Here is a 14,089-nt window from a genome sequence, read left to right on the forward strand (position 1 = left end):
TCAATCAGTATTGATCCCTGGACCACTGCTTTATGATCTAATGCTAGTCGACAAGTTGGCATGACTCCCCTTGATGCCATACAAGAGCTTATGGAAAGCTTACACTTCTAGCAACCCAAGTTATGAAGGTTCCTTTAAGTTTTCTACCTTTTCTTTTGTTTCATTTTGGTTTGTGTGTGGTAGGGGCGAATGATGTGCATGTATGTATATATGTGCATGGTATATGCATGCGTGTGTGCCTGAGCACATATGTGGAGCCTAGGGGAGAATATTGGGTGCTCTGTTCTATTCTGTTCACTTTGTTCCCTTGAAATGGCACCAGTAACCTTGACCTGGAACTAGACTTATGGTCCATAAGCCCTAGCGAGTCATACCCTCTCCTACCACAGCACAGGTAGCCAAGTGTTTTATAGGGGTGCTAGGATCTACTATCAGGTCCTCGTGTCCAGGCAGTAAACACTCTTACCACCTATCCACCTCTCCTGTCCCAAGTCTGACATTTTTGATAAGGTAATATTCACTGGGAATTAATGATGAGGATGAGGAAGAGGAAGAAGAGGAAGAAGAGGAGGAGGAGGAAGGAGGAAGAGGAGGAGGATGTATGCTTTATGGAAGTCCTTTTCTTTTTCTTTTATTTGTTTGTTTATTCTTTCCTGTTTACCAGGATATGATAAAAGAAATCTCCATATTTTCTAAAATCTCCATATTTTCCTTGGCACACTGTCCCTGAGTGCAGTGATGCACACGTGCAATCCCGGCACTGAGGAGCTTGGCAGAGTGAGAGCAGGAAGGTCCCTGAGGATCTTGACAGGTGGATAGCTCCTGAGGACTGAAGCCTGGGCTTGACCTCAGGCCTTCATACACATGCACAACTGGAACCCACATTCATGTGATCCAATAGTTAGTAGGTAGGTTTTGTCAACCTTTCTTGGAATTGTAGGGTGTAAATCATTCAGAAAATAAGATTAAACATTAAGATGCTTTATTCAACAGTCACTGCATACTCAGGAAGCCCTTGAATTTGCATACGGACTGTGAGACAGGATGATGTCACTTCTTTGGATAATATGCACACAGAGCATTTGAGCATTCATATATATTAGTCACCTTCTTGTCACCATAAGAAACTACCTGAGAAAATCAACACAGGAAAAGGTTTACCCGGGCCCACAGTTTTGGCAGTTGTAGTCTAAGATGTGTTGACTTTGTTGCCTTGGCCAAACATCATGGGTGCGTGGCACAGCCAAGGCACTCTCCCAGGAAGGAAAAGAAAGGAGGAGGAGAGGGAAGCAGTCACACCGTCTTCTCTGGGGTGAGCTCCCCGTAACCAACAGCCCATCCCAGGAAGGTTCCCATCCTGGGAAGGTTCCCATCCTGAGAAGGTTGCAATGATGCTGCAGATGTGGCTCTGGAATGGTTTCCCAGCACCGCAAAATAAGAGAAATCAAAATACTTTTCACCAGTTCCTAGTAATGCTAGCTGGGGACCAAGTCTGTAACCAAGACAACTCAGGAGACAGTGTTCAAACCGCAGCACCACTGTTGTAGCCTCCCAGAGTATACCCTATGCCATCCTTTCTTCTCTATATTCAAAGCCCCAAACCTCCTTAATTCAAATTCTTCATTTTTAAAAGGGCATTGTCTGTGATAAAATAGATCCCAAATGTAAGAACTGAAGGACTGTTTTATATCACCCCAAACTCCCTTTCTGTCAGTATATTGTGAGATCTGTGAAATTGTATGGGCTCTTTCTCTCCCAACATCCTTTTGGGCTTTCCCTACAGCACTTGTTTCAGAAGTTGTTCATCTAATGATCTCCCTACTCAGCTTTTGAGATACATAACAGTTACAATAAAAGACTATATTTCCATATCCCTTGAGACATACACAATTGTGGTATCAAATCACAGTGTTCTGTTCCCTAACATTAGGAGACATAGAAAACACTGTTTCCTCTGTGGAGAAGTGTGAGGATCTGAAGATGTTGCATCCAGGGGGATTGAGGGTACAGATCTGCGGTTAAACACTTGTCTAGCATGTGTAGGGTCCTAAGTTCAGGCCCTAGTACCCTCCAAACCAAATGAAGAAGGTCAGAGTAGAGGGAGGAGAGAGATGGAGATGAATTCATTCTCTCTCTCTCTCTTCATGAATCCATGAATGAGTGAGAATGTGTTCCAATGTCTCAGGAGATTAAGCCCTCCTTGTTTTGAATATTCAGCTGGTTTGGGGGGAGATAAAAAGCTTAGGAGGTCATGCTCTGACCTCCAGAGTATTTTATCAATACAGAACATAGGCATGTATTTGATGACCCCAAAAGAACTTGAAATGTTACAATCTAACACTAGAAGGAGCAGCAGGCTCCTAAAGAGAACCTGAACCAAGATGTCTCCTGTTTTCCCAAAGGAGATGTTGCCTGCATGCGAGACAGACAAAAGGCAGAGAGGGGATAAAGACTTCAAAGTAGCACAGTCGAGCATTTATACATGGGTTCCAGGGCAGGGCGTTCTGTCCAGCAGAACATGCTTGACTTTTAGTTTCACTGAAGGATGAAAGGAGAGCTAACTGAGGATCACAATATCCTTGTCTTTACAAACAACAGAGCTGAGCCCAGGTTGATGGCTTTGAACAGACAACATGGCAGTAACACTAATGAGCTTGGGCAAAATATTTCCCTACATATATCAATGATGTGATCTTTACAATAATATTGTCTCAATTTGGCTATTGAGAGAACTCAGGAGAGTACAACATCCAGACCATCATCAAGTGAGCAAGACTACTCTGGAGTGTTTGCAGACTGGATACCTTTATTTATAGGTTATGTTGTGCAGTATAAAAACAAAACCTTAAACCAATGAACTCTTCATATTCTGCCCTGTGTTTGTGTTCTGGCTAGGGTCCATACTAGTTAGCACAGCCTTTACATTTTACTAACCCGAATCTATGAGGACGCTAACACAAACCTGACCAGTCTGGTAGAAGGAATCCTGAAGTTGGGAGGGAGTCCTGTTTCCACCATTTCTCCAGTTCCCAACTCCAACACAATTTTACCATGAGTGGGCCAGGTCCATCAAACTCTATTTTGTTAGAATCTACTCAAGTGAGAGACTCGAAATGAATCCAGTGCACTTGATTGATGTCTCCTGTCAGCTCCTCCTCAAATAGAATGGAGATACATTAAGACGTAATTTACCTTGGACATATTTCTCAAGAATAGTTAAATAGACCTTTTTGAGGGGTATATCTTAATGATGAAGTGCATTTTGGTGTATGAACCGTTTATTATTTCCCTATCAGGCTGTAAAAATAATGTGTTTTGAACCTCGATAGTTCCCAGGCATAATTCTGGATCCTAGAGCCTTGGCAGTATGCAAAAATACAGCAGTGGCTCTCTAGGGGCATCTGTCGGTATAGAAGGCAGGAGAAAACAATAAGCTGTAGTCCTGAGGGCCTGCAGGGATGAACAGCTGGGGGAGGAATGTGGAATCAGGGCAGACAACCTGTCCAGGAAGACTGGCAAGGTGACTTTAGCCAAAACCTGAAGTTGGAGAGGAAGGAGCCAGCTCAGTATCTTGGAAAGAGTGTTCCAGGGAAAGGCAATAGGATGTGGAAAGGCCTGGAGGGAAGACCAGTGTGGAGGGCTGAAAATGTGCCAGGAAGGCAGGGTGAAGGAGACTAGTGGAGATGAGATTAGGGAGTCAGAGAGGTCAATAGAGTGGGAAGCATTTGGGAGAAGTTGCCATTGGCACAGATGAACAGAGATGGAGGCATAGCAATTATCTAAACCATGAGGAGGGAAACACTTCAGCGCTATGTAGAATTCGTAGAACCTTGTCATCAGCTAGCTGTTCGCTTATGTCAGAATACTAAGTTGGGACAGGGAACTTGCTGTGTCAGGCCTTGTCAACACACAAATGACACTGACAACTAGTTAGAAGGCACAGACGGAACTGGACCTCAATGGAGTAGCATATTCTCAGCATTCACAAGGCTCAGGAAAACCATTTCTTCTGTTCTCTGGATCCCAAGAGCGAAGGCTAATGCGGCTGTCCCAGACAGATGTGTTTCCAAGATCATTTTCACAAAAGAATTTTATATTAAGGACATTTAAAAGAAGTATTTCAACATCGTTCCACTTTTATTAGTTAAAAAAAAAGGCAGGAAACCTGATGGAATGTTTGTATATGTATATGTACTCCAGTGTGAGCATTTGGCTTCTATGATATTGAGTCACCTGAGAATTCAAGTACAGAGTGGAAGCCACTGCTGACAAGTCTGTAGGGTTTTGAGAGTAATGGAAATGTCGGGTTTCCATTCTGACAGTCTCCCGCCATAGAGCATGAATCCAGACAGCCTTTCCCCCACCTGCCTTCTGAGACAGGGTGACTATTTCATGTACCGTCTAGCCGTAAGAGACATCTGTCGGATTCAGCAGTGAGAGTTCTTTTGATGTCAGGCAAAGTTGCTCATCATGAAAGGCCTCCGGGGTTCTTTCCCCTCTGCCTTTTCACCCAGGGTTTTTGATTTTCCAATACAGTGAACAAGACGCTTGACCTGGAGGTTTTTCTTTTCTTAGAAAAGTATCACTTGCCATATAGTAGCATTAGTGTGCTTACCTTTTCTGGAGTCTGACTGTGCCCAGGACAACAACGACTCCTAGGTCAGGCCCAGGAATCATACACGTGTTATATCAGAAGTGTTAGGCATGGAACGTCTGAGTAATTTTCATCATAGGAAAGTTTTGTCTTACCCGTGCCTGAAGTGAGAGGCAACTTGCTTTAACTTAATCAACACTCACTTCCCAGAACGGTACCTTTCCCTAGAAGGAAGTTAAATTTAATGAGAAACATGTCTAAAAGACATCTATGATTCTTCTCTGTGGGAAAACCCAGTGATGTTCCTTCCGATGAATTAGAGTTCAGAGCACATGCTGCCTTTCTTTCAACCTTTCTCATGAGCTTAGACTCCATCAGTTTGGATAATTTTTTTTTACATATAGGTAGGTTGATTTTTGAAGAGCCTTGAAGTTCAAGATTACCTCTATGCCAGTTACTATCTCGAACCTACTTCATTTTCAACAATATAACTAGACCTGTGCTTCCAGGCCCCAGGCTCAGGGAAGCACTTTAGGAAAGTGATGTTTCTGTAGCCTAAGTCCCATGTTTGCCACAGTTACAACACAATTGCCAGTAACCATATCTTCACAGAGCTCAGAGAGTCTTCCAAAGGCAGCAGTTATCAACCTGTAGGTTGCAACTCCTTTGGCAAACGTCTATCCCAAACATATTTGCATAATGATTCATAACAGTAGCAAAATTATAGTTATGAAGCAGCCATGAAAATAATCTCATGCTTGGGGGTCACCACATTGTGAGCACCTGTGTTTTAAGGGGTCACCATATTAGGAGGATTAAGAACCACTGGCCTGAAGATTTTACACTAAGTTCTGTTCATCGATGGTTTCATCTTAGCATACAGATTTAGGGTATAACTAAGATCACAGGACCTCTGGACACAACCCCATGTCATTTTCATTGTGACAAGCACATCCTTGGGTCATCACTAGGTTTTGCTGAGGGAACAGTTTTCCCCCTTACTCAGACCGGAAATGAGCAAGGAGTCCTTCTATCTTCCCCAAGCACAGAAGCCTCCATGAACCCTCGATTCTACTTTTACAGTACTCCTGGCAGATCCAGTCCACGGGGTATAAATTTAGATCAGTGGTTCCATGCTTTTGTAGAATAGATGTGAATACTTACCCCTGAATCTCCGTGGAAGCAACCAACCCTTTATGCTGGGCCGCAAGATACCACATAAATAAAGGCTGCTGCGAAGGAAAGGAAATCTCAGACTTGGAAGAGTACCTTCAAATATGAAAAGAAGGGTTATGGTTCGGTCCCCAGCTCTGAAAAAAAGAAAAAGAAAAAAAAAGAAAAGAAGGGTTATATTAATCAATAAAGTGATATTTATAAATTATGTTTGTATAATTCATGGAAGAAAAGAGCTGTTAAGCAAATATTTACAAATGCTTTCAAAATATGCATATCAAAATGATTTTTTAGTTGGGCATAATGCCCAAATAGCAAGGCCTTCATTAAGAAAGCCTATGTGCATGAAAAAGATTGTGATAAAACTGACTTGATTTAAATTGATATAAGCCTTTGAAAAACTATTTGGCACCGTGTATAAACAGCAGATGGCAGTTGAGGAAAGCATGAGGTATTTGACCGGAATAGAGCAGGAAACAAACCTGAAGGCTGGACTTCCTCAGGGAGGAATTTTTAGTTGTGCGTTGACTGCACTACTGCAGGAGAGATCAAGAACTTACTGTTAAGAAAATTCGGCCACTGTACTGTCCAAAGATACAGAAACTTTGAACCTCAACAATCCACGCTCTGTCCTCAATTTGATAAGAGTTGCATTGCTGGAAAAACTGGAAGCTATGTCCCCAAGGTTCAAGTAGGAATTACTGACCAGGACTGGACTCTTCTGAGTTCCAAGCCTCCTGTCTTTCACGTTGAAAAATTAATGGAAAGCTTCTCCAGTATTGGCAAACGTAGAGTTCTGCTGATCCTATGTCAATTTTTAGTATTAAATAATTACATAGGTAACATTAGCTGGTAAATTAGCTCTTAAAGAAGACAAAGAACTTTCTTTTGTATGCAGATTCACTTGGCTGGTAAAAATTGTGAGGTGACCTGCCCAGCTGTTGCAAAGAAAGAGCTAGACTTGAAAGCAGCTGTGTATATCAAATACTGAACCTGCTAGACTCCATTAGATAGTTCCAAACCCCATTGCTACACTGGCAGTCTGTATTAAAATCAGTAGGTCATAAAACTAGAAGAAAAAAAAAGAGGCATGAGGAGAATGGGATCCATGGGCAGGCAACAGATTAAAGGACAGCCCTTATTCCAGTTTTTGGGGGACCCCAGGAAGACCAAGGTACACATCTGCTACATGTGTATGGGGCCCAAGACTAGCCTAAATGCACCTTGGTTAGTGGTTCAGTCTCTGTAACCTTCAAGGGTACAGGTTAGTTGACTCTGTTGATCTTCCTGTAGAGTTCCTACATCCTTCAGGTCCCTCAGTCCTTCCCCCAGGTATCCCATAAGACTCTCCAAGCTCCATCCAGTGTTTGACTGTGTATCTGTATCTGTTTTAGTCAGCCGCTGGGTAGAGCCTCTCAGAGATAGCTATGCTAGGCTCCAGTCTGCAAGCAAAACAGAGTACCATTAATAGTGTCAGCTTCTTGCTCATGGGATGCATCTCAAGTTGGGCCAGTGATTGGTTGGCATTTCCTTCAGCCTCTGCTCCATCATCGTCCCTGTATTTCTTATAAACAGGACAAATTTTAGGTCAAAGGTTTTGTGGGTAGGTTGGTGTCCTTATCCCTCCACTGGCTGCAGGATTGGCCACTTCTGGACCCATATCCCCACTGCTAGGACTCTCAGCTAGAGTCACTCCCATGGACTCCCAGGAACCTCCCCCACCCCAGGTCTCTGGGACTTCCTAGAGATGCCTACCTGCCCATCCCCATCACTCTCCCAGCCCTCTTCAAATTTGTTATTTCCAGTGCTAATCTTGAGATTTGCCATGACCCCCTCTTCCTACATTGTACCCTCAGTACTCTAGTTTACCCAGTTGTCAAATCACAGAGTCATGATGTTGTTCTTATCGAGTTAGTTTCTGATTGTGCCTCCTAATGGGGACTTGGATTCATGGCTGCTTTTTGCTCCCCTTCATATGAATTATGGAATTGTCTGTTCCTTGGTCTTCTACTCTTGGGTCTAACTGGTCTTCAGCCTCTTACCACCCAAGAGGTAAAGCTTCCTCTCCTTGACTGAATTTGTCATCACCCCAGCTTCCCTGTAATGCTGCTGCTATGCCTTCTGCTGACCCAGATGAGACTGTTGTCTTGTTTTCTGTCTCCCACCCACCCCCATGCCTCTCTCTACCTGGAGCACATTTCTACTCTTTCTTCACTGAACACCTGTCCTGTTGGAGTTGTTTATGTGGATTTCCTTCACGGTCTGCAGAGTTCTACCTTTCCCATGTCAGAACCTTTCCCTTTAAGTTCATCCTCTTGCATTTGCTTGCATGTTCGGTGGGTGCAGCCATGTATCCCAGCTCCTTGGTGCGGTGGCTAGGCCTGTGAGCACACCATGGAACTTGAATTTATTTCTTAAAGGAAAAGAACTCTCTTCAGAATCTTTTCATACCCATAGCTCAGCATGGGTGAACTTGAACAATTGGAGAGGGTTTAGAGAAACTTGAGCAGTACGAGGCTTAGAAGATTAAATTAGCTGAGTTGTTTTGCACAAGTAGGAGGAAGAAGATGTTAGAATCAGTAAAGCTGGTTTAGAGCTAGAAGTGTTTAATTCCACCTCATAGAGCACAAAGGAAGAGATTTTTACAAAGCTAGCTTATATCAGTTTCAATATCATCTTCTAAGTTTCTAAGTTGTGAATATATATTAATATTTAAAGACGTTATAATATTAATTTTTTAAAATAATTTTCCTCTACCAGGAAAAAACTTTACATAAATTTTTCTGCTTTGCTGAATTCAGTAAGCCATATTTAGATATACTTTATTTCCAAAAAAAAGATGAAACTTTTTGAATTTTAGTTTGTATTTTAGAGGCAAATATATACCAAAAAGATAAAGTTGTAGACAGTAAAAACGTATATGGTAATAAAACCCAGGTTAGATAAACATTTGGGAGACAAAAATAAAGGAATCTGTAAATCCATATATAAAAGCTACCATGTGACAAGATACAGCTAGATGTCTTTAGCTCTCTTCAGATGGGCTCTTCCCAGAGCCGGGGAGTCCTGGGTTTAGGGTTGTGCTTACAGTGAAGGATGTGGACTGTACGACGCAGCTAATGCCAACTGTGCAGAAGAAGGCTTCATACTCAAGCCATGGTAGACACTGCCACGTGTTCTCTTTCAGGTGAGGACCACCCAGACTCTACACATTGTGTAATGTTTCTTAAAATGTAAGGCTAAATTTTTCTTAAAAGTACAACTTTGAATCAATCCAACTCCTTAAAACATTCATTTGGAGCCCATTGTTCTCCATAAAATACAGAAAAGAAATGCTTACTGAGACTACCTTAAACAGGGGGTGTGGATGCCTTGCCATTCTGCCCTTGCAGTAGAAGAATGTCAGTGTGATGGTTATATACTCTATATCTATAGATCTCCATATGTATAAGTGCGAGAGAGAGAGATCTACATGTGTGCCCTCTTTCTTCTTACAGAGACGAGTCCTATGTGCTTTCATGTCAATATTTTGAATCTAGGTTTTACATGACAAAAAGAATGCAAAAATTCATCTTTCTAAATCTAGATTAGTTCTCATGACATGATAATCCTGTTTCATCAATTTTTCTGAAAATGACATAATTTGCTCTTTATGCTTTAGTCCAACATTTCTATGAAATGAGTTAGTTTAGGAAGGAATCCTAGTAACTAAACAGCAGACCTGTCGGGAGACGTTGCTTGGACTTTCTTATGAAAACAAATGAGTGACTGACTTGTAGGTCATCCTGGTGGCTTCTGGGTAATAGAGTCCCGTGGCCCTATATATATAAGGGAGTCTATCATTTGTTTGTGATGAAGAGGACACAACCCTCCGCTGAGCCCTGGGGATCTGCTGAGTTAAGCTTTAACAAGAGGTGCAGAGCAGGTTCAAGTGACTGAGGGATGGAAATGACTTCTGGAAGTCTGCTGCTCTGGATCCACTCTAACAAAGATCAGAGAAGCAGCTCTCAGTTTGGAAACAATGATGGTGTCATGTTTTGATTCCAGAGGACCTAGTGGTAGAGAAGGCAGACTTGGGACTCAGGATGCTGCACCAGCAAAGGCTGTCAGGCCTTCTGTTGCCTTGTAGTTTTTGGTCTGGTAATGTATGATCAACAAGATCACAGTGAAGAACACACATTCGTATTAGAGACATTCTCATCCTTATCTAGTGAAGGAATGTGGCTCAGAGCCTCGTGGGGAGAGCCATCACAGGGCCATCTGGACCTTAGGCAAAGTAGACATTATCTGATGGGAGTCCTGACCAGAATAGGAGGTGAGAGTGGCGGGTTCTGTTCACTCTGCACACAGGATAAGAATCTTCCTCAGAGTCTACAACAACTGCTCAGCCATTGCTTCCAGCCCTTTTGGAGTTGTTCTTCATTTTGTGGTTTCTGTGCAATTATTTCAGTGGTTTCCCTGAGTAAGCCAGATGAGTGACTCTAACGTTAGCCCTGGTGTTAGATGTTTGCTTTTAAAAGGCTAAAACATAAGAAGAACCCAGGTGGGTGCTAGACCAAGGTGGGCACTGTCTAAAAGCCTCTGTCCACATCAGCTCACTCTTATTCTCACGTACACCAAGGGAGAAAGTGGGGATTTTAAATTTTGAAAGAAAACTCTGCCCTATGACTCAGATCTCCCTGCCCTGGGGCTGGCTGGCTTTTCATCTCTCTCCATGACACAGAATCCTGCTTATAACTGGGAGAGCTACAGCTGAGTCAAATATCAGACTCCCCAGGTGGCCAAGGGCCATTTATGGAGTCAGGGCAAAGTGGTACAGACCATTAGGAAAGGGCCAGTGGAGACCATTGGGGAGGGAGCACCAGCTTGTCACAAGGACCCCAGGAAAATAGAAGCAGGACAACCTGCTATCTCACATGCTTAGTTAAAGTTGAGTGGCTTGTGATCACACTGAACTTTCTAAACAAGTCTTAGGTTCTCATTTCTCCTGCATTTCCTAATGCATGTAAAAGATAATGTCGGGTTTAAGCTGAATGGAATGTGCTTTACTCTAAACTTCCCTGTGAATTAGGCTGTTCTTGGCACCATTGGTAGTGGGACTTGAAAGTTCTTCTTATGTTCTTACAGAGTACAGTACAATCCACAGTCCTTCAACACCCATTAAAGAGTCCGATTCCGATCGACTGCGTCGAGGTTCAGATGGGAAATCACGTGGCCGAGGCAGGAGAAACAATAATCCCTCACCTCCCCCGGATTCTGATCTTGAGGTATGGAATTGCCTATAGTAAAATAAGGGACAAGGTGTCACATCACTCATTAATGGGTCAACAGAATTGGCCTGTGACCATGAGGGAGGGAGTACCCCAACACTTCTGTTACTGTTTATTGCTCATAGTAACAAGGTAAAATGTTCCCCTTTTTCATATTACCTGTCTATCATCCACAGTTTTCATAGTTGATGTGGCTTGTTAGATATTTCTGCTGTTGTCCTGAGGCACTGGGGATTGAACACAAGATCTCAGACAATCTGCATACGTGCTGTACCACTGAGTGTCCTCCCAGCTTTATGTGATAGTTTGCTTCTGAATTTTCCTTCCTAATGTATACACAATACAGCATCTATTTCTTCGCTTCTTCCTCAAGAAATATAGTAGCCAAGTGTGGTGACACTTACATGTTTTCTAAGCACACGGGCAATAGGGAGAGAGGAACCAAAACTTCACAGTTATCCTTGGCTCATAGAAAGTTTGAGGCCAGCCCGGCTACGTGGCACCCTGTTTCACACAACAAAACACAGAGGGAAACAAAGCGGTTCTGCTTAAACCAAATTCTCCTGCACGGCCGTGTGTCACTGCTGTTTTCATTAAGTAAGTGTGATCCTAAAAGAGCACAGGCAAAGCTACTTTGAAATTAAAGACGCGTCTGTGTACACTGAGAAAGGGAAAAAAATGGAATGTTCTAAAATGAAATGGTAATTAGCTACTGAGAACATGTTTTGGTGGAGTTCAAAAGCAGGGGGATTAAGCGAGAACTGGCGGGGTGGCAGATCTCATTGCCTCGAAGCCACTGCAATTAAGTTTCTGGTTTTTGCCAAAGTAAAATCTGATGGTGGGAAACTTGATTATTTTGGCCAAGAAGATGGACATTTTCCAGCAGTGTCTATGTACAAGAATGTGTGCTGGCACGAAGAGGAAGAGGAAGGAGAGGGACAGGCTCTGGGATGTTGTAGTATCTCAAAGAACTTTTTGAAATGAACTCCAAATCTAGTTCAAAATACCCCGAGTGTCTAAGAGTGTGTAGGGGGTGGCTGCCTCGTTTGAAAACTGAAAACCCCTGATTAAAAATAGACAGTTGTCCTTCAATATCCACAGGGGACAGGTTCAAATACCCCTCCTGTTGATACCCAAGTTCACAGGTACTCAAGACCCCCATCTGCTGTGTGCTGTTCACACATGCCCTGCACAGTCTCCCTGCTTTTTGCCTTGGGAACCGAAGCCCAGGCCTGGTACATGCTAGGCAAGCATTCTGCCACTTAGCGGCACCTGATAAAATGTAAATCATACACAGATGGCCATGTCCTAGACTGTGTAGCGATAATACAAGTGCACATGTGCAGTGAAGGTAGTTTGTTTTTCTAAGAATCTCTGTTGCTGCATGCAGAACTCAGATACCCTGAGAGCCAGTGCAATAACCCATCCTTACCATAACTTCCTGATCATTAATGTGACATAAATAAGCTAGGGAAAGCTTCCATTTCTTCTTGAAATGGTTAATACTTAACTTGCTTAGAGTAAGTCGTGAGTTGCTTTTAATTGTTCTTCTGAGATAAGGTCTCTTTTAAATGGCTTTCAACTTCTGCCCCTTCTGTCTCTGAGAACTTCTAAATAGAGAACTGTTAACTCACAGTCCATCTCCTGGGGACTGAAACGGAGAGACTAACTCTTTTCTACATGCACATTGACTTTACTGACACAACTGTCCTGTGTCTCATCCAAGATTAGACCTGAAAGCTCCGAGATGCCCTTAGGAAGACCTGTGTTTGTAAAAAGCATAAATTCAGATTTTCATTGTGTATATCATTTCAAAACGTGTGCATCATGTGAAAATTAACTGAATGCAGCACTGCCAACCAGAGCAAAGTACACTGACTTGGCTCTTCCCTTCAGAGAGTGTTCATCTGGGACCTGGACGAGACGATCATAGTTTTTCACTCCTTGCTCACGGGGTCCTACGCCAACAGATATGGGAGGGTGAGTACAGCAAGCAGCAGCTTTGAATTGCTCCAGAGAAAACGTGCCTTGAGTTTACTTGTTGATTTCTGTCCAATGGATGGCATTTATGTTTAAGCAATGCATTTAAGATGTAAAAGGGAACATGATTTATTAATGTGGCCAAATCCACGAGGAAGGCAAAAGTACATGTGGGGAAAAGGAAAGATTATGTTTATGCCTTAAAAATGAGAAGATGGCATTCAGCTTATGCTTTGGGTTTTTCCCTCATGAGAAAAGTGATGGGATGCTTTTTAAATGTAACAAGCTAAAACTTTGGTCCTGCTTTTGCCATCTGCCCTGTCTTTTATTCTTAAAACATTCAGTGGGGCAAGTGTCATTCGTTGTTGTGTGTAGTTCTTAGCTGGGTTGGTATTTTCCTTTTGAGATATCTGCTATGGATACTTTTATGTGACCCTTTTCTGTTGGGGCTAAATTAATATAAATAGTATATGATACTAAGCTCCCAGATAACCGTAATATTAATATTCCCCTACTAGAGTTGTAAGAACTTATAAATAGAGCACTGTATTTATTTTGGTGAATTGGTAAAGAATAAGATCAGAGATCACATCCCGTTGTGGTGTTTGGGTTTCCTAAAACATGAGAAATCATTTGCAATGTGTTGCTTGTTGGTTTTAAAATATTTTAGCCATGCAAAACTATGTTATTTAAATTGGACATAGGTATTTTATAAAATTGCTGTGTGTGTGTGTGTGTATGCATACATATTTTTAATGGCTAAAGAAATAATGAGTCCTAGATCCTAGAAGCTAAGATTAGTTTGGATGCCAAGACTTTAAATTATTATATCGATGAGATCTGACACTGTGAAAGGTAACAAACCATCATTAGAGATGTGATAGTGTGTTCATTCTTTTAACAGAAACTTATTTCAATAAAAATCTATTTAGTCCCTGAGGTTGACTAAGTCTGGAGGTAAAAGACATTTCACTTAGGCTTAAAAGTCCAATTTTCAAATTATTAACAATAGATGTAATATAAAAGTCTTATGCACACACATGTGCATACACATGTACACACGTGTGTGCAC

At 42.2% G+C, this 14,089-nt stretch overlaps 1 protein-coding gene across 34 annotated transcripts in view; it reads left to right on the plus strand.

Moving 5' to 3' along the window:
* Eya1 (EYA transcriptional coactivator and phosphatase 1) overlaps nucleotides 1-14,089 on the plus strand; it is a 308,446-nt gene that overhangs the window by 231,881 nt on the left and 62,476 nt on the right. For all 34 annotated transcript variants that reach the window (XM_087550792.1, XM_087550793.1, XM_087550794.1 and 31 more), the window contains 2 exon segments: nucleotides 10,895-11,034; nucleotides 12,934-13,017. In XM_087550792.1, coding sequence (XP_087406918.1) covers nucleotides 10,895-11,034; nucleotides 12,934-13,017 — 224 coding nt within the window.

The sequence above is a fragment of the Rattus norvegicus genome, chromosome 5 (genome assembly GCF_021556685.1).
Source record: "Rattus norvegicus strain SHRSP/BbbUtx chromosome 5, alternate assembly SHRSP_T2T, whole genome shotgun sequence".
Classification (NCBI taxonomy): domain Eukaryota; kingdom Metazoa; phylum Chordata; class Mammalia; order Rodentia; family Muridae; genus Rattus; species Rattus norvegicus.